Source organism: Corylus avellana, chromosome 7 (assembly GCF_965113065.1).
Source record: "Corylus avellana chromosome 7, dhCorAvel1.hap1.2, whole genome shotgun sequence".
NCBI classification, from domain to species: Eukaryota; Viridiplantae; Streptophyta; class Magnoliopsida; order Fagales; family Betulaceae; genus Corylus; species Corylus avellana.
The window spans coordinates 18,896,974-18,923,338 of record NC_142496.1 but is presented as its reverse complement, the minus strand read 5'-3'; the positions used below and the strand labels follow the sequence as shown (position 1 = coordinate 18,923,338).

The 26,365-nt window shown below is 36.1% G+C and overlaps 3 protein-coding genes and 1 long non-coding RNA gene across 7 annotated transcripts; 3 read left to right on the top strand and 1 right to left on the bottom strand.

Moving 5' to 3' along the window:
- Nucleotides 1–24: 24 nt before the first annotated feature.
- Nucleotides 25–5,550, top strand: LOC132184644 (Ubiquitin carboxyl-terminal hydrolase family protein). 4 transcript variants are annotated; one of them, XR_015912864.1, is made up of 3 exons: nucleotides 25–1,522; nucleotides 3,781–4,153; nucleotides 5,426–5,550. XR_015912864.1 is itself a non-coding variant. In XM_059598353.2 (2 exons), the coding sequence occupies exon 1, from the start codon at nucleotides 136–138 to the stop codon at nucleotides 1,519–1,521; it is 1,386 nt and encodes a 461-aa protein (XP_059454336.2). In that variant the 5' UTR covers nucleotides 25–135; the 3' UTR covers nucleotide 1,522; nucleotides 3,781–4,300. The 4 variants fall into 4 exon arrangements, 1 of the variants encoding a protein (XP_059454336.2); XR_009440576.2 differs by lacking the exon at nucleotides 5,426–5,550 and adding an exon at nucleotides 5,023–5,214; XR_009440575.2 differs by lacking the exon at nucleotides 5,426–5,550 and having other exon boundaries at nucleotides 3,781–3,868; nucleotides 3,958–4,300.
- Nucleotides 5,551–6,099: 549 nt separating this feature from the next.
- On the top strand, nucleotides 6,100–9,165 carry LOC148584623 (uncharacterized). Its single transcript, XR_015912882.1, has 2 exons — nucleotides 6,100–7,369; nucleotides 7,489–9,165. It is a non-coding gene; the product is annotated as an uncharacterized LOC148584623 (long non-coding RNA).
- Nucleotides 9,166–15,956: 6,791 nt separating this feature from the next.
- Nucleotides 15,957–18,360, top strand: KCS10 (3-ketoacyl-CoA synthase 10). Its single transcript, XM_059598579.2, has 3 exons — nucleotides 15,957–16,396; nucleotides 16,766–17,394; nucleotides 17,507–18,360. Exons 1-3 carry the CDS (start codon nucleotides 15,986–15,988, stop codon nucleotides 18,048–18,050), a joined length of 1,584 nt encoding a protein of 527 aa, XP_059454562.2. The 5' UTR covers nucleotides 15,957–15,985; the 3' UTR covers nucleotides 18,051–18,360.
- A 1,634-nt stretch (nucleotides 18,361–19,994) lies between these two features.
- Nucleotides 19,995–25,863, bottom strand: LOC132184811 (plastid division protein CDP1, chloroplastic). The gene is given in 13 exon segments (XM_088518542.1): nucleotides 19,995–20,546; nucleotides 20,548–20,623; nucleotides 20,977–21,167; nucleotides 21,850–22,593; nucleotides 22,675–22,740; nucleotides 23,271–23,390; nucleotides 23,546–23,641; nucleotides 23,864–24,232; nucleotides 24,617–24,739; nucleotides 24,835–24,939; nucleotides 25,265–25,402; nucleotides 25,531–25,644; nucleotides 25,846–25,863. Coding segments are annotated over 13 exon segments (2,235 nt in total). The 3' UTR covers nucleotides 19,995–20,471.
- Nucleotides 25,864–26,365: the final 502 nt, after the last annotated feature.

Here is a 26,365-nt window from a genome sequence, read left to right as displayed (position 1 = left end):
TTCGACACATTGATGGCATTCCGCTTCGTTGTAGCACCATTTACCGCTATACTATTGATTCTCGTTTCGGCTGGCATTTTCACAAACACCTGAGGGTCACTACTCATCCGCTTGACCGCAGCATTTGACACATTGATGGCCGCCATCCGAATTGTTAGACTTGCTGCCGTTTTTCAGATGAATGATCCGCTTTTCTGCTTGGACAAGTCTCCGTATTTGTCGGTGAGAATCATCAATTGGTGGTCGAAGAATCAGCATCGATTTATGACCAGCAGTAAGCGTGTGCAAGACCGAAGCAAGAACAAACGGGTGCACGATCTGGAAATCGCAACCGAGAAGTTGAAGATAGCGAGCAAGGTCCTCTTTTTGATGGAGATTCTAAAGAAAGAGCCCGAGATGATCATCCCGCTGCGCTCACTGGACCAGTACCGGAGGCAGATTAACCTCCCAAAGCCCCACAAGATCTCCGACTTCGTTCGCAAAGTACCGAAACTCTTTGAACTCTACAAGGACCGAAACGGCGTGGTATGGTTCGGAATGACGAAGCAGGCCGAGGACTTGGTCGAAGAGGAGGAGAGAATAATCGAGGAGAACCAAGACAAGGCCGCCGAGCATGTCACGAGGTTTCTAATGATGTCCGTGGATAAACGTCTTCGTATAGACAAGATTGCGCATTTCCGAAGAGACTTTGGCTTGCCAATTGATTTTCGGACCAACTGGGCGCACAAGTATCCTCAGTTGTTTAAGGTAATCCAGTGTAATGACGAGGATGAGAATGAGTATTTGGAACTTGTTTCCTGGAACCCAGCTTGGGCTATTACTGAGTTGGAGAAGAAGGCAATGGCGGTGAGTGTGAGTGAGGTTAATATCAACGCTCATACTCCGGGACTGCTTTCGCTTCCTTTTCCTTTGAAATTCCCTTCCACTTACAAGAAAGTGTATAGATATGGAGGAAAGATTGAGCACTTTCAGAAGAGGTCTTATTTGTCCCCATACGCGGATGCTCGGGGACTTAAACCTGGCTCTCTAGAGTTTGACAAGAGAGCCGTAGCCGTTATGCACGAGCTGCTAAGCTTCACTATTGAGAAGAGACTAGTGACTGATCATCTCACGCATTTTCGCCAGGAACTTGTGATGCCCCAGAAGCTGATGAGGCTTCTTTTGAAGCACTTTGGGATTTTCTATGTCTCGGAGAGGGGGAAGAGGTTTAGTGTCTTCTTGACAGAAGGTTATGAAGGTTCGGAGCTCATTGAGAAAGGGCCGTTAGTGCTTTGGAAGGAAAAAGTCCAGGGTCTTATTGGTTACAGGGGAAGGAAGAAGAAGATTGAAACTTTTAGTGACATGTCAGACGTGGAAGATGATGGTCGGTTCGAGAATGATTCTGAGGATGAAAACATTGGTATGCAATTTGAGCTAAAGGATACCGTCGGCAGTTTGGAGGAGGATGCTTTGCTTAGAGACAATGATGAGATGGAGATTGGAGAGGTTTGCAGTGCATACGAGGATACTGAAGCATCTTGAGGTTAATACTCTTTTGTTTAGAATTTATTTGTTAAAAAAAAAAAAAACCATATGTTTGTTGATAGAGTGTGATAAACCTCATTTGCGAATTCGGACTTAAAAAGAATGTGCAAAAATTTTCTGCATCATTTATGAGGTTTATATTATGATACATATTGTGCCAAGGTTTTCAATATATTTTAATGTTTAAACATCGAATAGGGATGCTTTCTTTATAGAAAGTAACAAGAAACCAGATTTAAAAGAATAACGAATGAATAGGGGTAGAAGCAGCTGTTTATTTCAACAAGGATAAACTAGGTTTCTCAAATGCATAAAATTCTTATGTCATTCAATAAAATTATAAGTTATACTGGTTTACACCGTCTTACATGTTCCTCTAATGAAGTTGTGCTCAAGTATCTAGGGAATACATTTTCTTTTTGGTACATTAGTGTAATTAGAAAGTTCGGACCCAATCTCTCCATCATAAGAGTCACCATTTCCTTTCAAAAATTAGAATTTCTTAGAATACTCAGTTCATTATAAACTGGGAATAGTTTATAGTGGGAGCATCCTCTAGGCAGGGGGAAAGGCAAGACTCACACTTTCTAATGTGAGTGCCTCGGGGTTTTGGGCTTGGGTCTCTTACTTGTTTGGAGCCTCATGTGTATACTACTTGTGTATTTAGGGATTCTTTACGCTTTTTAATAATATGCATTACTTATCAAAAAAAATTATAAATTGGGAATAGTCCTAGCCTAAATGATGTTGCCATCTACATTCCAAAAGGCTGTGAATCACCCACGAAACACTAAAGACGATGCTACTAATTGACCTCCACCTCCAATTCACGCCCTCCACTATTTATGGTGGAGAAGCTTATGAATGCTGCATTCCTAGCCTTTTGCAGCTGGCTGATTTTTTCATTGAGCATACTTCTTTTTCTCTTCTCTTGGTGCATGACCCATTGTGGGCTTCACTTTGCTTCATTGGTTGAAACTCCACCCTTCCACCTTGCTCCATGTTCCCTTTACTACGTTCTGCCTTTTGCTCCTTCTAGTTGGCAAGTGACAACACTTTAAACATATTGGATTTACTTTCCTCTGTGGAGTCACGTCCTTCACTGCGTCTCTCTGGAGGGGCCTTGGCAACACCTTTTCCTTTTCTATTTGGAACTTGCTGCCACTCTGGAAAGCCTTTTCCTGTTTCTCTCTCAAACTTTGCTTGAGCTGTTCTGTCACAACATTTGGCATAGAAGCAATAGGGCATCCAGAGCCCAGAGGCATATTCAAACATGTTACATGTAGAATAGCTAGACAGTTGTCAAGGTACCTCCACCTAGATTTCTACAGGTTCACATTTTGGAAGCTTAAGTTTATAACATTTGGGTATTTCTTGGTTGGCTTGAATCGCAGTTCTAGCATTATTTCCAGCACAACTCAAGGTACAGTGGAGTGCCAATGATACTGCCCGCATACCCTAAACCATCATCATGCCATAGATCAATAGGGACATTGAGGAACTTTACTCAAACTGGAACACCAGAAAAATTTCACTTTTTCAATTGGATACAAGGTTGTAATTTTCTTATCTATGGCAAAGAAATATGGCTTTCCTTTTTGTTTTTTCGCTCCTTCTAGTTAGGTGATTCTTTTTGCATACTTCCTGTGTACTTAGAGGCGCCTTACACTTTTAATGATAATTGTCGTTTACTTACAAAAAAAAAAAAAAGGGTTTCCTGCAATTATTCTCTCCAAAGCTGATTTTTCTCTTGTTTTGGAGTGGCAAAGGTCCAGCTCTGATGGAAAAAATGTCGTCCATTTCTCCGCCCTAGAAAGAGTTGCCCATGGAAGCCACCTCTTCACAAGAAGTAGATCTCCCCTCCCCACCTCTGATGTCCAAACCCCCCCCCCCCCCCCCCTCAAAAAAAACCCCCTTGTGATGAAGATCCACCAGGAAAAGAGGGGCAGTGTGGTGGTAGATTTTGTTCTCTTAACATTTATTTAAATCCAATTCGGACAGAAACATGGACAGCTACATGTGTGGCATTCATGGTTATTGTGACTAAAAAGGGGAAGTAATTATGTCATCCGTGAGGCTTGCGGATGCCTAAAATACATGGTTGGTAAACTTAAGTGGTTTTCACATAAGATCTATAAAATGTAAAGGAGAGGCCAAACCTACTTATTATGGGGTTTATGTTGCTTTTTTCTTAGATGAGTGTCATTATTTCTCTAATTGTGTACTGATGCACTAATACATTCTACTTGAAATCAGATTTTCCACATGTTCTTTCAAATTTATTCCTCTATGGTACTGGAGGAAAGCAATGGAGACCAACTGATGTTAAGAATCAGAGTTGCGGGTATGCATTCAGAAACAGTTAATACTCCACATGAAGCAGAAAAAATCCAACTTACAGTGTTGAAGGTATTCATGTTGCTGTTTTCACAGGAAAATGCTGTCCTTCATTTCCAAAACACAAACAGTCAATCCATGAATTCATTTGAAGTCCAGTGATTGGGCAAACAGCTTCTGCCAATTCTACCCAGTGATTTTATCATTGCATCTAAATATGTTGATCTGCAAAGTAGGGCTTCTCATTTAAAGTTCAGTGCCAAAACCTCCTTGCAAGTCGAATCAAGCTATTGTAAGTTCATCGATATCAAAATATTATGTATACTGTTAAACTCAACTCTTTTTGCAACACTTCATGATGATTTGAAGAAATTGAGTTGTATGTTTTTCATCCAAGCAAATGGAACTCATAAAAGTATAAAAATGATTATTTTAGTTTTTTTCCCTCTATTTTTGTCAACCTTGGGAGTTATTACAAGAATAGTAACACTGGAATGCCATTATTTCGAATTTTTGCCTTCTTATTAAAGAATTTTAGGAAAATAAATAATTAAAACAGATTTTTGTGATTTTTGTTATCTTACCTTTTTATTTTAGGAAAAGATGGTTCCAGATATTTTCACTTTTTAATTGTATGATAATGTTTACTTTATCTTTGTTATACGTGGATTGAAATTGTTGATGTCTTTGTTGATGTGCACAGATCCATCTTATAAATTAAAGTTACTAGATTTCTTTAGTTCAGCTTATGAACATGCTAGTTTTCAATTGTATGATAATCTTTAGTTTTATCTTTTTTATTGACTTGCATTTGGCTTGAAACTGTGAAATCTTTGTGCTTCAACTTCTCTGGTGCGTATAGATCCATCATATAAATTAAACTTCCAAAAAAAAATCGCTTTAAGTTTTACTTATCAAAAATAAATAAACTAAACTTCCACACTCTTGAGTTCAGCTTATAAGCATACTGTATTACTGCCACCTTTGCTTGCTATACTACAATGTATTGTCCTCAAAGATGTACTCTTTTGGCAACCATGAAATATAAATGCTAGAGAAGTGAAGCAACCTTATTCGTGTTCTCATTCACATGAAACTATGACATGATGAGCTATAAAAAGTAAAGCACTGAACTTCTTGATCCCTGATACTTTGCATCAGATCAAAGGTGCAAATCACCTACTTGCTATAATGGCATCAGGCTGGCTTGAGGAACATTTTTTTGGAGAGGTTATGAGCTTGGTCCACCCATACTGTGCAATATTATTCTTGGATGTAGTAAAAGTATTAGGTTAATTGTCCTTCGGCAGTAAGACACAAATTGAGAATATCATGCTATTGATTGTTCCAAAATTTAGTTCTTTATGGATATACCACATCATCTTATCATTCCTTCACATTATGTAAATTACCTTTGTTCTTCTCTGTTTTTTTTTTTTTTTTTTGCCTTTGAGAGCAAGCACATCAATGTAAAACAAGTAGTGTGAACAGTATTTTCTATTTATGAATCTTATGAGAATTTGGTGATTTAGGGTTGTTAAAGTATTGATTAAATGTCTTTAAGGTCCAAGGCTCAACACCTCATAGGTGCAAACAATTTCTTGGGGCCACACCCCCCGATGAAAAGCCAGCGATTTAACTAGTTCTGTGTAGAAAAACTTTTGATGGTACAGTACACGGGACCAAAGTTTACTCTACATGGATGAGTCCGAAGAGCCTACCTTGAAGAAGTTTCCCAACATATATATATATATATATTGATTAAATGATGAAATTTACTTTTTTATCTTTCGTCTTAGGCGTCCTCTTGTATATTTTCTGTGTACTAGGGATGCACCCTTCTACGTTTTTTGATATATACAATATTACTTATAAAAAATAATAATAATAATAATAATTAATTTACCTATTTCTATCAACTTAAGCTTTTGAGACAAGTGATAATTTAACATGGTATCAAAACTAAAAGTCTTGAGTTCGAACCTTGTCTTAGTTTATCACCTCCCATTTCAATTAAATATTTCATGTGTTAGGCATCACATATTAAAAAGAAGTTTGAGCCCACACTTGGGGGGAAGTGTTAAAGTATTTGATTAAATAATTAAATTTACCTCTTCTTATCAACTTAAACTTTTGGGACAAGTGGTGAAACAAGGGTTTTAGAAAAAGAATGTCTAAATTTCTAGGGTTTGCTGAAAAATTGTTCGAAATCTCAAAAGAAAATATAAATGAAAATGACAAGCCTAAACATCACATTAGAGTTACTCGGCATCACACTCTACATATGGTTGCATCATGCAATCCATAAAGCAATATGGTGCAGGAGCATTGAAAGTGCTGGCCTGATTTTGTTTCAATCTTATTTTTTGTCATGTATCATTTGTTTTATTTTATTTTATTTGAAATCATTTAAAAGGGGTAATGTGAGTCGCGTAAGTAGCGGTAATAAAGTCTCATCAATCATTAGGGCAACACTAGGGTTATGTTTTACCTAGAAATACATGTTAATAGATTGTAGCAGCCACTTTTTGATTATGCTATCATCAAAAGAGAGAGAGAGAGAGAGAGACCCTAGACTTCCATTATTCCCCCCTTTAATCCATACACTTGTGTTTTCTTTATTTCTCTGTGAGATTTCTTATTGAATTGACTTCAATATTAGATTTGTTTGGTTATTGCATTACATTAGTTGTTGGAATTTTTTTTTTCTCAATCTGCATCTAATGCCTAACCCTAATGGACTTGGAATTCTTGGGCTTTTACTACTAAGTCCAACAAACCAAGTTACTAGTGAAACCCAATAAATAAAACTCAATATCAATAATAAGTGAAAATACAAAGTAAGATCCAACTAGACTTAAAATTATATTATTTAAGCTCCCAAATATGCTCTTCAATTATATATTTTCAGTCCATATAAGGCTTTCTTCAATTTACATACTTTACCCTTAGCTAAGGAGAATTGAGGACCAGGAGGATGTTCCATGTACACTTCTTCCTTTAGATTTCCATGAAGGAAGCCATCAAATCTTTTTTCAGAACAGGAAAATTGTTAAAAGTCAATGTAACCATAATCACATTGGTTCCAAAAAAGGCTAATCCAGTTTCGATGGGGGATTATCGTCCTATTTCCTGTTGCAACATGGTATTTAAATGCATTACAAAGATCCTTGCTAGGAGACTTTTGCCTTGCCTGGATTCCATTGTGAGTAGCAATCAAACGGCATTTGTCCCCAATCATAGCATTTCTAGGAATGACCTCCTTGCTTAAGTGCTTGTGAGGGACTACCATAAGGGAAAAGGGAAAGCTAGGTGTACCTTATACATTGATCTAATGAAGGATATGATTCCTTGGAATGGGAATTTATTCTTCACTGTCTTATTTTCTTTGGTGTACCTAATGTCTTTGTGGATTGGACAAGGGAATGCATCACAACTCCTATATTTCTCGTGGCTATAAATGGGACCTTGGTTGGCTATTTCGAAGGAGGTAGAGGCTTGAGGCAAGGTGATACTCTCTCCCAGATTTGTTTGTTATAGCCATGGAAGTTTTCATTAAATTTATGGCTGATGTAGCCTGTGGAGAAAAAGACTTTTGATTTCCATCTGAAATGCTCCAAATTGCAGATCACCCACCCTTGCTTTGCTGATGATGTGCTGCTTTTCTCGGCTGCCACGCTTAGCTCTGCTCAAACTATAAATTAAGTGCTTAGTGAGTTTGCTTCCCTTTCGGGACTGTCAAAAAACCCCACAAAAAGTTCCTTATGCGTGAAGGGGAGAGAGAAAGAGCATTTGATTGACTGTTTGAAAATCAAGGAGAGTAAGCTACCTGTGAGGTATCTTGGGGTGCCTCTCATTTTGCAGAAGCTAACAATAGAAGATTGTGGAAGCTTATTTGAGAAGATCTCTGGCAGGATAGATTCTTGGTTGGCTAAGAAATTTTCTTTTGTTAGGCGGTTGCAGCTACTGTCTTCGGTACTGTACAGTATTCAAGTGTTTTGGGCCAGTATTTTCATTCTTCCTAAGAAAATCATCAAGTTTTTGGAGCATAAATTTAATCGGTTCTTTTGGTCAGGAACTGATTCGATTAATGCCAAAGCTTAAGGTTTCTTAGGAGCTGGTTTGTGCGCCAAAAACTGAAGGGTGATTGGGGTTAAAGAGATTGGAAACTTGGGCATATTTGGAATTTGTTTGCTAAGGCTGGTTCCCTATGGGTAGGCTGGGTGAAAGAGTACCTCTTAAGAGGGAAATGTTTCTGGATAATAAAAATTCCTCAGTCTTGCTTCTGGTGTTGGCGGAAATTATTGAAACTAAGGGATTTAGCCAGGAAATTTTTGAAGCTTCAGTTACGAGATGTGCGGAATATTCATTTGTGGTTGAACAATTGGCACCCAGATGGGATCCTCCTTGACAGATATGGTTTTCATACTATATATGATGCTGGGAGTAGTTTAGAAGCTAAAGTTTCAAGTGTGATGAGAGAAGAAAATTGGTGTTGGCAACTGGCTCGTTCAGACAACCTGGTTCTTATACATAGTAAGCTGGTTTTAGTTAATGTTGGGGAAAAGGACACCTGTTTAGAGTGTGTCGAGGAAAGGGTGTACAGTAATGCTGATACTTGGGAAGCACTCAGGTTGAAGTATACGAAGGTTTCTTGGTGGAGGTTAGTTTGGTTAGCCATGGCAATTCCAAAGCAAGCTTTTCTCCTTTGGCTTACTATTAGGGACTCTTTAGCTACAGGGAGGAAGATGCTGAGTTGGGGATATAAAGGAGATGTCTCTTGCTCCTTCTGTCTAAAAAGATGTATAGAAGATAGAGAGCACCTGTTTTTCCTATGCAGCTTTAGTAGGAGAATTAGGAAAGAACTCTTGCATTTGTGTCTTGTTGATAACGAGTATGTGGATTGGGAAGATATCCTGAAATGGGGTCTACTGGAATTAATGAGGATCACAATGAAAGCTGTCTTATGCAGGGCTAAGCTGGAGTGCTGCTGTGTATTCTCTTTGGAAGTTGAGGAATGCCATTAGGCATGGGGATCATTTGCTGACAGAGGAGAAGGTTATCATCTTGCAGAACAAATGGGATTCTGAGAAATGCACAACATTTTTGAGATTTTCAAACAATTTGACTCTAGCTAAGTATTTGACCATAGCAGAAAACTGAATTGCAGGAGGGAAGAAGAATCTCAAGATTCGCTTTCATCATGTTTGTTGCCTGAAGCACCTTTTAGACTCTGGGACTGCCATTAAGTTGATCTCATATGAAATTCTACGGTATTTAAATAAAATCCTTGACTTGTCCTTACTGTTTGAACATTTTGATCAACATTGAAAAGAAAGAAAAAGTCATTTCAATGCTCTTCTTATCCATTAAATATTTTTAAGAGGAACTCCACAAAAACCTCCCTTTAACTTTCACATGTTTTGAAAATATATTTGAAAGTCAAAAAATCTTAATTAAAGGTATTGGAGTTTCAATTTCTTTCAAATGTCCCAGTTTGTTAGAATTGTTTTGTTAAATTTTGTCAAAATTTTCAAAATACCTATATTTTTTTTATTAAAAAATGTAAAGATTTAGGCATTTTTTTTAAAAAAAAAAAAAAAAAAGAAAAGAAAAGCTTTGCAAAAATACTAAAATAGGGGTATTTTGGAAATTTTAACAAAATTTGACAAAAAATTCTAACATAATGACTAAAAAAATTGAGAGTTTTTAAACTTTGAAATTAGTATCAAAACAAGTGAAAAATCATGAAAATTTTTTGAAGTTTTTTCTATTTTTAACATTTTGAGCCTCAGCATGCATGGTGACTCTTCTTATCTATTATTAGATATTTGAGAAAAATATAAAAAGCCCCTCATACTATCAGCAGTTTTCGATTTAGTCTCATAATATTTCAAAAGTGATAAAGTAACCCTCCAAACTATCAAACTATTGCATTTTGGCTATTCCGTTAGTCAAAACCGTCAGTTTGGACGGAAACTGCAAAACAACGTCGTTTTGTTGGGGGTTATTTTATCACCTTCTGAATATTATGGGACTAAAATAAAAACGGTTGGTAGTTAGGGGGGCTTTTTTATATTTTTCCCAAAAATTTTTTTTTTCATAAAAGGGCATTGTAGTAACTTACTCATAACAAAACGACGTCGTTTTGTAGTTTTCGTCCAAACTGACGGTTTTGACTAACGGAGTGGTCAAAATGCAACAGTTTAGTAGTTTGAGGGGTTACTTTATCACTTTTAGAATATTAGAGAGTTAAATCGAAAATGACTAATAGTTTAAGGGGCTTTTTTATATTTTTTCCTAGATATTTTTAGTTGTTAAACCTTAGGCATGCATTAAGCTCGCAAGGGACATCATTGTTATATAATTCATGTGTTAGGTGTTTGTTTGGGCAACGTGCATTAATTGGTGCTTTTTTGACCCTGCTTGCTGCAGTTGGTTGTCTCAGTCCAAGATGACTGCTAAGATATTATATATATAATATCTTTTACCAAACCAAAGTCGTTTGTTGCTAATGAAGATTTTCTACTGCGACTCTTTTGAAATAATTTTATTGCAAGTCTTCAACACCTACCATCTATAATAGTTAATTGAATACCCATTCCCCACCCACACACACAAAAATATTGCTATTTTTATGGGACTCCTAAATGGATCATCAGTCATTGTGTGCCACTAGTAAAGTTAGCAGTTACCCATAAAACAAAAATTATATTTATTAATTATTGTTATTATTATAAACAGTTATGCAAGATGGGTTGGTGGAATAGAGTTGGGTCCCACGGATTATTGGGTTAAATAGTCAATGAGATGGGCCCTCACCAAGATGATAAGCATAAAAGTCTGAACAACTTTTTCCTGTGCCCACTTCATCATTTAATGGAACATTGGACGGCTGGAGAAGTTGGTTGACGTTCTTTGCCTCTTACGTGAACTCCATTAATTAAATCCTGACCATTCAAAAATATTACACCACCAGAAATGTTATTTTACATGCTTTTGTCTTTTCTTTTCTTTTTTTCTTTTTTTCTTTTTTTTTTTGGTGACTTCCCATTTAATGATAGATTAACAATATCGTGTCATGATATCAACATAAAAAATTGAAAGAAAAAAAAATTATATATATATATATATATATATATAATCAAATTCGTGAAAAAAAAAAAAAAAAACCCACCTAATTCCACAGCTCAATTTATTTCTCAAGGATCATTGCGTGCAGGATATGATCAGTTATTTCTTGCTCAGAAAAAGAAATACATATATATAAAGTGACTTAAAAAAAAGAGGAATGATAGGGACCCAACTTTTTTGCCCAACAAAAGTCCAACTTTTGCCTTATTTATTTTTTAAAAATAAAATAAAATAAAAAATGAAAAAAATGTTTAAAGCAACCCTATCTATTTTTTGTCTTTCTTTTATTTGGTATTTTTTAAAAAATGAAAAATGGTATTTTTTTCATAATAATGTCATTTTTTTTAAGAAAATATCATTATTATGAAGAAAAATGCTATTTTTCATTTTTAAAAAAATACTAAATAAAAGAAAGGCTAAAAATAGATAGGGTTGCTTCAGACATTTTTTCCATTTTTCATTTTGGTTTTTTTAGAAAAAAAATAAAAGGTAAAAGTTGGACTTTTGTTGGGCAAAAAAGTTGGGCCTTTAGCATTTCTCTAAAAAAAATATTATATATATCAGAAAGTGAGAGGAGCTATAGGAGGATGAGACAGACATAGCGGTTAAAGCTTCATTCAAATCAGCATTTAATTAAGTTTTTGAAATGATTGATGACTTAATATAGTATCAAAACTAAATATTTTGGGTCAAACATTGACTCAATCTGATTCACCCATAATTTTAATTAAATATTTCACATCATGTGAGAGTGAGTGTAAAGTGTTGATCAAATAATTAAATTTACATATTCTTATCATCTTAAGCTTTCGGGACAAGTGGTGATGTAACACCATCGATACCTCATTGCTCTTAGTGACGCCGAGTGTGTAGCCATGTGAGTTGATTTGACTACGATTTTCTTGGAATCGCTGGAACCCCCAACAACATTCCCTTACGACGATTGAGAAACATCTTGAACTCCTCGGTGTCCGCTGGCCATGAAGGATTGAAGTAAAAACCTAAAGATTAAAACACCAATAAAAGAGAAAGGGAAAATTTCACAAAGATTCCCTAAACTTTCAAGCGTTTTTTAGAACACCCCAAAAATTTAAAAACTTTCAATTTCACTACTCGAACTTTTAATTTGATAAAATTTACCTATCCGTCAATTTTTTATGTTAACTCCTAATGGAAGCTATGAAAAATATCAAAATATCATTTTTAATTTTAAATTAAGAGTAAATTTAAAATTTTAACCGTCGGAACCGACAAGATGCTTCATACTTGACCTTCATGCTTTCAATACCCTTTGTTTTTGGTACATATATTTTTGACCTTTCTTTTTCAAAAATATGAATACTTTCCTTATTAAAAAAATAATATAAAAAAAATCTAAGGTAAAGTGACTACATGAACAGCTAATTACGAATTGATGAAAATATAAGGGACTTTGAGCTGCTTTTGAGTTTTGAGTAACCCCTTAAAAGAAGAATTCGTGATGAATTCAAAAGGTCTGGGACCTCTGGGCCACATTTTTTCTTTTTCTTTCTTGAGTCTAGAAATTATAATTATGGTGGGCTATTTCAATCTGGCAATGCTGGAAGCCTAGAAAGTAGAAGCTATGCATTTATTATTACAATGTGTACTGATAATTCACCTTTAATTTTATTTATAAAAAAAAAATCAAAAGTAAATGGACATTACCCATTAATATAATAAAATAAAAATATGATTTTTAATATTTTTTACTTCATTATTAATTATTTGGATAAGAATCCTCATAATTTTAAATGAAATATATAGTATTTATTTTATAGTAGTTATTTAAAGCTTGTAGATCTAACAATATACATGATTTCATATTATTTAAATTTTTAAGAAAATGTATCAACTTCATATACACCGTTAAATACACTTTTTTTGTTCTTTTTTTTTTTTTGAGAATAATAGAGCGGTTATTATAGATAACAAAAATGCATTAAGCACAACGTTTTAAAAAAATAATATCCAAAATACATAATGTAATTTCCTCAATGAGCCATTTTGCCACGGTGAGAGATAGTGCTTCTTTCACGGGGAGGTTTCGTATAACATGATTAACCTTCCAACTGTGGAGACAATTTAGCACCCCTCTAGCTTCTTCAATAAGATGTCCATAGTGACACCATCTCCTCCCATCCTTCATTGAGTGCTTGCACCACTTGAAGAGCATCGTCTTTTAGGATCACTCTATTAAATCCTAGCTCATAACAAAAATGGGCTGCTCTCAAAGCCGCAAGAGCCTCTACAATATCTGACTCAATAATATGGTTTCTTGGCGATGACAGAGTTGCTAGAAGCTCTCCCATCCTATTTATAACAATAATGCCCACTCTCATCTTCATACTATTTTTGTCTAAAGCAGCATCCCAATTTACTTGCACAAAATCATTTTCAGGTACTTCTCATTTGAGATCATTTGTTAAATACACAAATTTTAAATCTTGAAATGAATACTATTTCATTTGAAACGAGAGGACCATATACTAGTGGAAAAATTAGGAATGTACATGCGGTTATTATTTTTACGTAAGCTCACTTGACTCCTTAGGCATGTGATTATTAACTGTTATCAATGCAGTTATTGAAGACAAAATTGCACGGCTAACTACCTATCAAACAATGGAGAGTAATTCTAAGTGGTTTACTTGTGTCCTACTAAGAATGATGTGGCTATTAAAATCACCATTGAACTTGTGATTGATTATTATTGAATTTTGATCAAATGATGATTTTAATAGCTATATCATTTTTAGTGGGACACAAGTAGACTACTTAGAATTACTTAACAATGGACCTTTTGGGTCTATTTTAGTGTTTTGAGCTTTTTTTTAGGGGTTTATTTTAAACTATTTAGAAATTGGTTTGAACCTATTTTAGTAGCTTTTTTTTTTTTAAAAAAAAAAAAAAAAAAAATTAATATTTTACATAAAATCTGTATATTAACTCTACATTCGAGCATAAAAATAACAGAGAAAATACAGAATTATAATCCTCATATCCAATTAGTTATAATGAAAGTATATTTTTATCTATTTAAAAGGTGAAAAGACAAAATACTTTTCAAATATAACTTATTAGATACTCTATGTGAATACAATAGTCCAATAACCTTCAACCAGGTGTAGCTAAAGAGAAGTGTTAGAGAACCAAACAAATGAATCCAAAAAAATTTATAAACTGACGTGGCAAGAGTTTTTAAATTTAAAAAAAATGTAATTTTTTCTCCATTGTCTGCGACTTACGGTCTGTTACGTCAGTTTGAAAATTTTTGTAAATTTATTTGTTTAGCTCCTTAGCACTTATAGTATCTAAAAGCCTGAACCTAAGGGGTCATAATACACGGAACGCTGACGTGTGTGGCACGTCAGTCAAAATTTTTTTTTTTTAATATTTTTAATTATAAAAAAAAAAAAAAAAAAAAAATTGTCTGGCACGTTCTTTTTAGCTTCACCCGAACCTAAGAATAGGCGAGGCCAGCTACTGGTCCCAGCCAAGTGACCTTCAACCACCTCCGGTCTCCTTGTTTTGACTTTTTTGACCACCACACAACAAGAAATGCAGCAAAGGGTGACCCTTTATTGCATGAATTTCAAAGTTCCACAAAAATGAATCTATATTAAACAAAATAAAAATTTAAAAAGAAAATGTTCCCCGAGATAAAGACAAAAAAGATAACTCTTACAAAACTCTAAAATTAGAATTGAGATTTCCTCCAATTGAGGAGAAATTAGAGATTCTCTAATTATTAATTGTGATTTTTTATTTTAAATTCAATGGTCTATTAAATATCAACTGCTTTTGTATAATCGAGACATTAAATGCTGACTTTTGTTTTACCAATATTTAAATAATTTTATAAACCATTGAATTTAAAATGAAGAACTACGATTAATAATTGAAAAATCTCTAATTTCTTCTCAATTTGAGGGGATCCGAATCCCTAAAATTATGTGAATTTAGGTTATTCACTGTATCAAACTATTTGAAAAATGTTATTTATTAAAAATATGGTATGTTATTGAGGTAGTTAAAAAAAAAAAAAAAAAAAATCTCAAATCATTTATTTTTCATTTTTTAAGAGACTTATTTTTTAAAAAATTAATAGAGATTTTTGCTCAAAGCTTTTTTTTACAACATAAAACACAAAAACATAATAAAAATATACTCAATTACCATTGGTAACATGTTATATTTATAATAAACAATATTTTTCAAGCCGTTCTGTTATCTATACAAAAAAAAACCTAAATTTAGGTAGTTTTAGAATGACAGTGTTTCCTCTAAACTGAGTTGAAAGAACTTATTCCAATCCAATCTATAAAAATGACATTTTTTTTTTTATTTTTTTTTTTTATAAACATTTGAGCTGCACACGAGTTTTTAGTGAGATTAATTCAAACTTTATCCTTGCTATTAAAAAAAAAGGAAAGTGCTAGGGAGCCAAACAAATAAACCCAAAAAAATTTATAAACTGACGTGGCATATCGTGAGTGGGGCAGAAAAGGGAGAGAAAATTACATTTTTTTTTTTTTTTAATTTAAAAACCCTTTCCGTTACTTTGAAAATTTTTCTAAATTAATTTGTTTGACTCCCTAACACTTTTCTTAAAAAAATATATGTCATTTTTATATATTGAGTCGAAAGAAATTCCTCTTACTCGGTTTAAAAAAAAATTATGTCCTTAATTCATAATTTTTTGTTTTTTAAGTTGTTGGAGATAAAGACATAAAAATAATAATAAAAAAAAAGCCGGGGGGGGTGGGGGGGCCTCCATGTCCTCGCTGGCAGCCCGGCTATTTGGACTTTGAATTCAGACACCCACTACCAATGAAAAATTAGTTAAGGCGGCTTGGAGCTCCTCACCTACTTACATTTTTGGTTGGTGGCACCATTAATCTGTTTTCAACTTTATATATATATATATATAAATATCACCATTCGAATCCATAGCTATCGCATCTGCAACATGGCGAGCGAAGGAGATCTGTTATCCACAGAGATCGTCAGCCGTGGGATCGAGTCTTCGGGGCCGAACGCCGGCTCCCAAACGTTCTCCGTAAGGGTCCGGCGACGGCTGCCGGACTTCCTCCAGTCGGTGAACCTCAAGTATGTGAAATTGGGGTACCACTACCTGATCAACCACGGCATTTACTTGGCCACCATCCCTGTGCTGGTGCTTGTGTTTAGCGCCGAGGTTGGGAGCCTGAGCCGGGAAGAACTCTGGAGGAAGCTCTGGGAAGATGCTCGCTACGATCTCGCAACCGTCCTCGGTTTCTTCGGTCTGTTTGTTTTCACGCTTTCCGTCTACTTCATGTCACGCCCGCGCTCCATCTACCTCGTTGATTTCGCTTGTTATCGGCCTCACGACGATCACAAGGTAACTGCTTTTGATCTTCTCTTAGATGTGACTCGGGTTCGGTTCGGATTAGGCTCCGATTTGGGTTCGGTTATTTTATTAAACTAATAAACTCGGGTTAATTAACTTTTAATTAACTTTTATAGGTTCGTTTAAACTCTTGTAACTTCATTTTTATAATATTATTATTATTAATTCGTAACGAAAACATGTTAATTTGATTGTAATGAGTGAATTGTCTTTTGGGATACCTAGGAGCTTGAATTGATTTTAATATTATAGAAAACTAATTGCAAATTAAATAAACCATAGGAACTGATAATTCGATTACAGCCATGTCTGCATGCATGAGGGCTTCTGTATTAACGAAATTGGTTATGAATTATGCAGGTGTCGAAGAAGGAGTTCATTGAGCTGGCTAGAAAATCAGGCAAGTTCGACGAGGCAAGCCTGGAATTTCAGAAGAGAATTCTAGAGTCATCAGGCCTAGGCGACGAAACCTACGTCCCGAAATCAGTCATCATGTCCACCGAAAACTGCGCCACCATGAAAGAAGGTCGGGCGGAGGCCTCAACGGTCATGTTTGGAGCCCTGGACGAGCTTTTCCAGAAAACCGGAGTTCGTCCGAAGGACATTGGAGTCTTGGTGGTCAACTGCAGCATCTTCAACCCCACGCCGTCGCTGTCGGCCATGATAATCAACCACTACAAGATGAGGGGAAACATCTTGAGCTACAATCTCGGCGGGATGGGCTGCAGCGCCGGGATCATTGCGGTGGATTTGGCGAGGGATATGCTTCAATCGAACCCCAACAACTGCGCGGTGGTGGTGAGCGCGGAGATGGTCGGGTATAATTGGTACCAGGGGCGGGAAAAGTCGATGCTCATTCCCAATTGTTTCTTCCGTATGGGTTGCTCCGCCGTCCTCCTCTCTAACCGCCGGCGTGACCACCGCCGGGCCAAGTACCGCCTCGAACACGTTGTTCGCACCCACAAAGGAGCCGATGACCGCAGCTTGAGGTTTGCTTCGCTCTGCTACTGCTTTGCTTCGTTGTAATTTAAATTGTTAAATTGTTAAATCATTTAATTGATAAAAAAAAAATTAATTAATTTAATTTATGAAATTCAACAGGAGCGTTTACCAGGAGGAAGATGAACAAAAATTCAAGGGAATAAGGGTGAGCAAAGAGCTATTGGAAATTGGGGGCGACGCGCTCAAAACTAACATCACCACGCTGGGGCCTCTGGTTCTTCCGTTCTCGGAGCAGCTGCTGTTCTTCGCGACATTGGTGTGGAGGCACTTATTCGGCGGGAAACAGGCGGGGTTAAACCCTTCATCGTCGTCGAAGAAGCCGTACATTCCGGACTACAAGCTGGCATTCGAGCACTTCTGCGTGCATGCGGCGAGCAAGAGGGTGCTGGACGAGCTGCAGAGAAACCTTGAGCTGAGCGAGAAGAACATGGAGGCTTCTCGGATGACATTGGAGCGGTTCGGCAACACGTCGAGCAGCAGCATATGGTACGAGCTGGCGTTTTTGGAAGCCAAAGAGAAAGTGAGGAAAGGGGACCGGGTTTGGCAGCTGGCGTTCGGGTCCGGGTTCAAGTGCAACAGCGTCGTTTGGCGCTCGATGCGCCGTATTAGGAAGCCGACTAGGAATAACCCTTGGCTGGATTGAGCTGATGAGGATTAACTGGCTCGCTACTGATCTTCATCTTCTTTTTATTTTAATTCGAAAATGGTATATTTTGGTAATTTGGCGTATGTTATTGCCAGTTTCTTTGTGAAATAGGGTGCTAGTTTCTGAAGAAGTTGATCCAACTTATATATGATGCTTATTCATTTTGGATAGAAATTTTCTACAAATTGGGTAGGAAATTTCATATATATATATATATATATATATGCTTTTTTAATAGCATTAATAAAATATATGTGATTCTCACTTGTTAAGAGAGACGTGATAGTTTAAATATTAAATTGGAGAATTTCTTGTAGTAACTTAATTTATAGGAAATTTATATACATTTTCTTCCTCCATTGCTACACATTGTGGTCGGTTGGGCGGTAGCACCACCTCATGATGGTTTTAAGTGGATTCTAAGCAAAATCTATTTCTTTTTTCTTTGGAGTTATAAGCTCTCCCTTCTCTCTAGAAGTTTACCTTCCTCCTTGTGAGGCTCTCCAAAAGATGAACCTCACCATCCACCCACCATTTCTACCGCCAATGCAGTTGTTTGTTGGGTCATTTGTTGTTTTTCTGCTTTTTTCTCTATAAATTTGTTGTTTTGTTGTCTTCGTATTTCCGTTTTATGAAGTTATTTTATGTATTTGATGTTGTGTTTAGTGGGTTCTGTGGGTTTCAGTCTCCCTTTGTCATCCCTTTGTCATTGTGGTTTGATCTTGTAGTGGAAACTTGTGCTATCATATATTGTACTCCCTCTTCATCGACAATACATTTTTCACTTCAACCTTTTTTTTTCAGTAGTGATCGTTTCATAGCAGGGAGTTTAGATAGAATTATAGGACTTTTTGAGATTCGTACCCTTATTTATGGCCTTTTGCCTTGGTAATCAGGCCCTAAAAGAGAACCAGACTACTTGTTTTAGTCATTTTCCTACTATTTAATTAATTATACTTATGCGCTATTATTTTTATTAGGCAGCCAACTACTTTTTCGGTGTTTACCCAATTTGAGTAGAAAAGCAAAAAAAAGAAATGAATTCAAAGCATAAGCTCGGTATCGGTGAAGGTTGTACCAACTACCAACAGGCACTCTCTCATGATACCCTTTAATTGATTTCCGTGCCCACTGGGGGGGGGGGGGGGGGGTGGGATGAAGCTTGCAAATGCTGACCATATGCAAGTCGACAAAACTAATTTTGAGTTGGTCAGATAAAAATTATAATTATTTTAGAGGGTGATTTTGTTTGGCTATGATGATATAAAGATTTATTTTTATTTTGTTTAAAAGCAAAATGCTATCTTAAAAGGCTCCACTTTTAGAGTTTGAATTGAAGTTTTTTTACTTATTATCCACCTTGTAAGAAAAACTAGGGTTTTAATGTCAAAATTATAAAAATTACAAGAAATCTTCACCTGATTTTTTTTCCCCTTTCAAACATTGTCGTTTTCTTTTCTTGATTATAATTGTCTTAATAATTATTAATTAATGATTCTTTTTTCTACAAAGCAGTTTTGGGTGGTGCAATTGAACTAGAAGGATTGATATCTTCTCATTTTTTTTAAAATTTGAGTTCTTCGTTTTATCTAACGGTCTAAACAAATGCAAAAATTTGTGTATTACCAAAATAATTAATTTTAATTTTAATTTTTAATATGTCAAATCCACTTGTCTCGGTAATTCAAATTTTTGCATTTATTTAAACCGTTAGATAAAATAGATGGCTCATATTTTAGAATATGAGAATCAAATATTTTATAAAATATGAGGAAATCCAAATCCAAACTGGAGTGGGTTTAGCACCGACACTGTAGCAAGGAGAACAGAAGAATTTAAGGTGTAAATTCCTTCAAATGTACGCATCAAAAATAGGTCAATAAGGTGATTAAGTATGAGTCATATGATGTGGCACATTTGAAGCCACGAACTGAACAAAACTTGATGAATTTGAGAGCCTTTCTATAAATGATTTCACTTGTCCATAATTACTGAATTAGCAATCACATTATTGATAGGAAACGAATTGACAAAGATTCTAAATGAGGTCATTTGACACTTTACACTACTTGGTCAGCACTACCCAAATAATTCAGCTTCAATTTCCTTTGAATGCCCCTATTCTAACAAACCCATCTTATATGATATACATTTCACCATTTTTAAAAGCTTACTACTGCCCTCCACGTTCATTTTTACAGGCCTCCTCCGCAAGAGAAGAAATTGAAGACGGGAAAGACACGAGTTAGCAGAACACTCCTCATAGCAGGCTCACGTTTTCAGAATGAGTAATGCTACACACTGCTACTCCTGTACTGCCGTACTCCCACTTTCACGCTCTCTGACGTGGCTGTTAAAATCACTATTAGATTTTGAATGGATTACTATTAAATTTTGATTTAATAGTAATTTTAAAAATCACGTCAGGGAATATGGGAGTGGAATTGTGTGTAGCATTACTCTTCCAGAATTAGGCTGAATATTATTGTGATGGTGTTTGAGTATCACCTTCACAAAACCTCCATGATCCATCATCTTGCCTTCTTAGAACATATCGAACTTTATAGGCACTGCAATCAATCAACGAGATAAAGAAAAAGTTGGAAATGTTGCAGGATAGCAAAATAAAAAGTAACTAAGACAGGGAATAGAAGATTATTTCATCACTAGAGATTATTGTAACTATTATCTTGGTAATTGAGACTAATTTATGAGCAATCTTTTGTCTGCAGTAGTAAGAATTCACAAATTCATGAACCATATTATGGGAATTAATCCTAAAAATTCAAATGTATACACTACTTATCAAAAAAACAGCCTAGGATATGATATTCATTTCCCATTAAACATGAATAAGCAATACACAATAAGATTCTAAATAACAATAACAAAAATTGATGTATAATGTTGATTCTACTTATACCTGTAATAAGTTGGGTTCTTCTGCTGAGATTCATCAACAAGCTCTGCAGCTTCCTCTAAAAGAGCCTCAATTTCTGCCATTTCCGTTCCAATCCTGTCTGACATAATGTCAGCTCGCAGAACAGACAGCTGTAGCATAACAAATCTCCAATAACAAGACTTGGCTTTTGCCACATCAGCCAGAGCTTGCCACTGCAAATCATTACACAAACAAAAACCACCCTAAAGCATCATGATAAAGCATTAATATTATGCCTCCAGGAAAGAAAACTTTTTGTTATTAAACATGCCGAAATAGTTTCTCCGCTAAGTTAAAAGTAATTGCCTTTATCAAGGTCTACGTTTTTAACGACACTCAGAAAATTTCAGCCTTTCATTTGGCCAATTTAAATTCTGCAGGGTAGAATTATGACTCTTTCTTAATATTTCTAGTATCCAAAGTAATTTTCTTTGAGATTTAAATCTTTCAAGATTTCTTTTTCCTTTGAAGCAAGACTAAAACCAGCTGCACCAGGAGTAGGCAATACATTAGCGACCTGGTGCACACATCTCTTTGAACACATTGCTGAGCGATTCACCAAATAAGATGGCTGCAACCATAGAGTAAGTTAACTATTTCCTCGCAGCTATTTGGTATGTGCAACTTATTAGAATTTTCAATCACTATCATCAGATTACTCACAATTTCAAATTATCTTTCCATATACTAAAATTCATTTACTATGACATTTTCTATTTTATTTTTCCAGATTATAGGCCAGTAGCTCAATGATTAAACAATATTATTACAAAATACACTCAAAAGTTTGATTGTTAAATGGTGATAGTTATATGACAGCATGACAAGATATGAAAAACAATCCATGCACTTCACCTGAACAAGCATTGATTCATCAAGGACGTCAGAGAGGCTATGAACTTGATGATTAGGCCCCAAAGCCTCAGCTTTAATTGCTTGCCATTGCCTAACAAGGGCTTCAGCTTCTTCCATAGGCATTAGCCTCCTGTACACAGCAGTCATAGAGGATGACAGACTAGCAGCAGGTGATAAAACATGCGGATTTCCAGCATCTGAGCGGTTCCTGAACTGGATCTTAACCATTGCCCGAAGCTTCTTGAGTCTGCGAGCAATATCCACAGACAAATCTGTTCTCTCAACAAGCGAACTTGTCTCCATATTTTGTGTACTGGAGTCCCATTTGGAAGCTCTTTTCATCTTATTAACACTCATACCTGCTAATTTAAAGGTAGCAAACATTATGCACCCCAGTACAGCAATAGACGTTATCCTTCCAACCAGTTTTTGGGCCAGCCAATTTTCCCAAACTTTGTTATGGTGAATGCCAGGATTCCTGTTCAATTGACCAGATGATGTGCTACCATTGCTTCCGCTGCTATTTTTGCCCAATACCAATGGACTTTGCAAGTCCGGAGCCAATTGCTTAACAGCAGACCCAAGAAGTTGAGAAGAGCTTGCATACGAAAGAGATTCCTTAAAATCTTTCCGCTCTGACAGAGAAGAGGCCACTGGTCTGTGGCATATAGCACGCACAGCTTGTGGAGCTCCTTTACTTTTCTTGCTCCCAGGAGATTTCTTTTCACCACTGAAAAAATTGGCCTGCAGAGATGTACGTTTGTAACATCTTCCTGTTACAAATTAAAGCTTAATCTACATTGCATCCACCAGTATGAACCTTACCAAAGACGGAGAACAATCTCGTGTATCAGGAAAGACACCAAGCACAGCATCCTTCAGCCACGTTTCCTGGTCAAGTGGAGCAGACAGTCTGACGTGAGAATGTATCAACCTCAAAGCCAAGCACGAAATTTGAAGGGTAAGATGGCATCATATAGTACATAGTCCATGCAACAAAATGATCATATCTATCTAGTGCACAATCTAAAACAGCCCTTTCATTTTCCTGAAACCACAAAATAAGAAAATAAATGAGAATATAAGAATAATTGTTAAGACAGGGCCTGGTCCACTGAAGTAGATGTCCCAACATGTGTCGCTCAATTTCTGATAGATTAAATAAGAAAGTTAGGAAGGCAATTCACAAGATCCTATCATCCAAGATACATTAAGGTAGCATATAAAAATCTGACAGACGATTGTATCACCAAGAACGAATCTTATGGTTGGATCAATGCTCAAATTAACCACCATAAATCATCATGCATCAATTGAAGCTACCCCCAATTGAGCCATCCACCTAAGCAGTTTCAGAAGCAAGTTTTTTAAGGGCAGCAAAAATCAAAATTCTGAAGATAGAAGAGAGAGAGAGGACACACCAACGATGGTTTTGCACCAGAAACGTGTTTTATTTCCTTTCCTGAGATTGAATTTCGAGCAGCAGGATTTGAATTCAATTCAAGCTGTTGAAGCTTGTCAACGACCTCAGCCTCATTACACTAGAAACCAATAAATAAATCAAAGTAGTTCAATAAACTAGGGGAAAAGAGAAGAAGAGAATGAAAATTATATCTGCTGAAACCAAGATAACAATTCCGAGAATATTTTAATGAAGTCAGCTAGAAATAGAACAGGACCAAAATGAATAATTTACCTGTCCAAGAAGGAACAAACAAAAAGCTTCCTCAAGTTTGAGATCAATTCCCTCTGATGCTATCAAACATTCGCAGATAGTTTTTGCTTTGTTTATCTGCAAAAAAAATAAAATAATAAGTGACATTAATAGATGGAACACAACAACCGTCACTCTTTCTCTTAAAAGAAATTGAACCTGAATAGGCATGTTAATAATTGTAAGATTCATACAAAATACACCAAATTAACAAAACCTTTTTCTCAGAAATTACAGTAGAGTAAGGAGGGGAGTGGGGATAAGAATATCTTGTAAACGAGCTGCAGAGAAAGGACTTACCAACTCTGTCTGCTTGCTTGAAAATCCAAGAGCTACATGAGCTATTAACGCCACGTAGATACAATTGATATCGATTACAACCCTTTGATTCTGTGATTCAAGTGATTTCTTATTCTTGCGTATAACAGCTAAACTATCCCATGGAAGAAGATCAACTATCTCTGTAGCCATTAGCCTATTAAGTGCTTGGCTCAGGAAGCACGGCCAGTCTTGGACTTGGCGCGAAGTTTCCACCTCAAGGCCCTGTCTGAGCAGTTCACGCAAGGCTGCAATTGCTCCTCGTCTCCTTTCTGCATTTTCAGGTGAATGAGGCATGCCTAACAGTTCCAACGTGCATGCAGGTGCAAACTCCTCCAAAGATTCTTCTATCTAGAAACCAAGGCCAACAAATTTACTATAGACACAGGAAATCAAGTTGACTCTAATGGAAGTAACAAATACAGCATAAAATAAAATGCTAGAAGGACCTATCCCACTGCAAAGTTTCTAGGGCCATTTTTTCCCAGATAAGAATATCTCAGTTTTTGTGAGCTGATCTACTCATACTTTTCAATAATTCCTTGGTTTTTTTTATTAAAAAAAAGTTTGTAATGCATGATGAGAGAAAAGCAAATTGTTTCAATTTCAATTACCGATTCATCAGATAAGGCAGAAGCAACAGAAAGAGATGCCTATTGTAGGCTGAACTAAGCGAACCCCTCACAGATTCTTGAATAAGTTGGAAGCAAAAGCACACAAGGAAATGAGCATTACCTGAGATAACAATGTCATTTTTCCAAGAGATATTTTACTCCTTAGAAGACACTGAGCTCGAGCAAGTGCTTCAAATCCTTGGGACACCTTGTTCTTCTCGAAACCGATCTTTGCAATTGCACACTTCAAGAAAGCACCTAGGATAAGACAAGGAGGCATAACAAGGCTGCCACAAAAAGATGGTACATGTTCCTAACTTCTTTGCTGATATGCCTTACCTCAGCCAGTGCCATTGAAAGAAGCAAATCATGAATATATGGCTTAGCATCTGGATGTTGAAGAGCTGCCCGGCCAATATCCAGCACAAGCTTTACCTCTCCAACCTAGATTGGAGAAATCCGCATAGAGCATCATATCTATCTTCCAAACCAAAAGCCTTCTTTTGCTTTATTCTAATGATATCGTAAATGGAAGAAAATATTCGACAGTTTCAAGACAGTAGCAAGAGGACGATGGTATGGTACTATGGTATCATAAAGAAAGAGCAAACACTCACAAGTAGGACAGGTATATGTTTCACTACAAACCCTGAAATAAATTAACCTACAAAAAGAATATAACTCCTCTGCACATAGAAAGCAAAACAAAATTCTAAAGCACAGCAGTTATTTACTACAAACTAAGTAAAATTTACACAAAAGTTTGTACCTCTTGAAGGACGCAAAGAGCAGCAGGCAACCAAGCCCAGGGAATTCGAAGAGGTGATTTAGGTGGGATCTTTTCCCTCATATTACCAGCATATTCTGGTTCAAGAAGAAGCTTATCCCTCACATCCATTAGAAGGTCCTCCAAACCAGAGAAAAAAAAAAAAAAAAATCGGAACTCAACAGTAGTGTAGAAAACAGCTCTGTGCACTGTATGTACAAAAAAGAATTATGATAATCAAGCAAAATGACAACATGATTTGTATCTACCTGGCGAGATACAACAGCATCCATGGTGTAACCTTCTTCAATCTGAGCACTCTTCAAATCCATCACAGATTTAACTATCTCATCTTTCTCAGCTTGATTATGAACACCAATAAGCTGTGATGTTAACGCCCATACGCAGTAAGTGAGTTACTAACGGGAAAACAAAATGAAAGAGAAGAACTGATTCTCATACATTTCTCAATAATGATTACATTGAGCAATGCTCTGTTTTTATACTAGATTATCAAGCTAACTGATCAGAAACTAATCTAACTAAATTTATTACACGTGACACGTGCATGAAGAATAACATACCAGCTGCCAGCTAACCATCTTCCTAAACTGTAAAACTAACTAAATAGATTAGTTTAATACAGTTTGATACGCCCCCTCAAGTGGAATGTTCATCAACTTGGACATCAGTATGGAAAATATTGATGACATTCAACTTGGACAACAGAAAATGAAAATCTGTGAGAGATAAAGGCTTGGTAAATAGGTCAGCAAGTTGATGCTTGGACTGTACATGTAATGTTCGAATCAAACCAGTAGCAATTTTCTCTCTCACAATGTGACAATCGATTTTGATGTGCTTGGTGCGTTCATGAAAGACAGGATTTGCAGCAATGTGAATAACTGCTTGACTATCACAAAAAACCAAAGCTGGTTGAGGATGCTGAAGCTGTAAATCTTTCAGTAAAGCATGTAACCAAGTAAGCTCACAAGTGACAGCAGCCATGGATCGGTACCCTGCCTCAGCAGAGGATCTTGATACCGTGTGTTGCTTCTTGGATTTCCAAGAGATTAGGGAATATCCTAGAAAAATACAAAACCC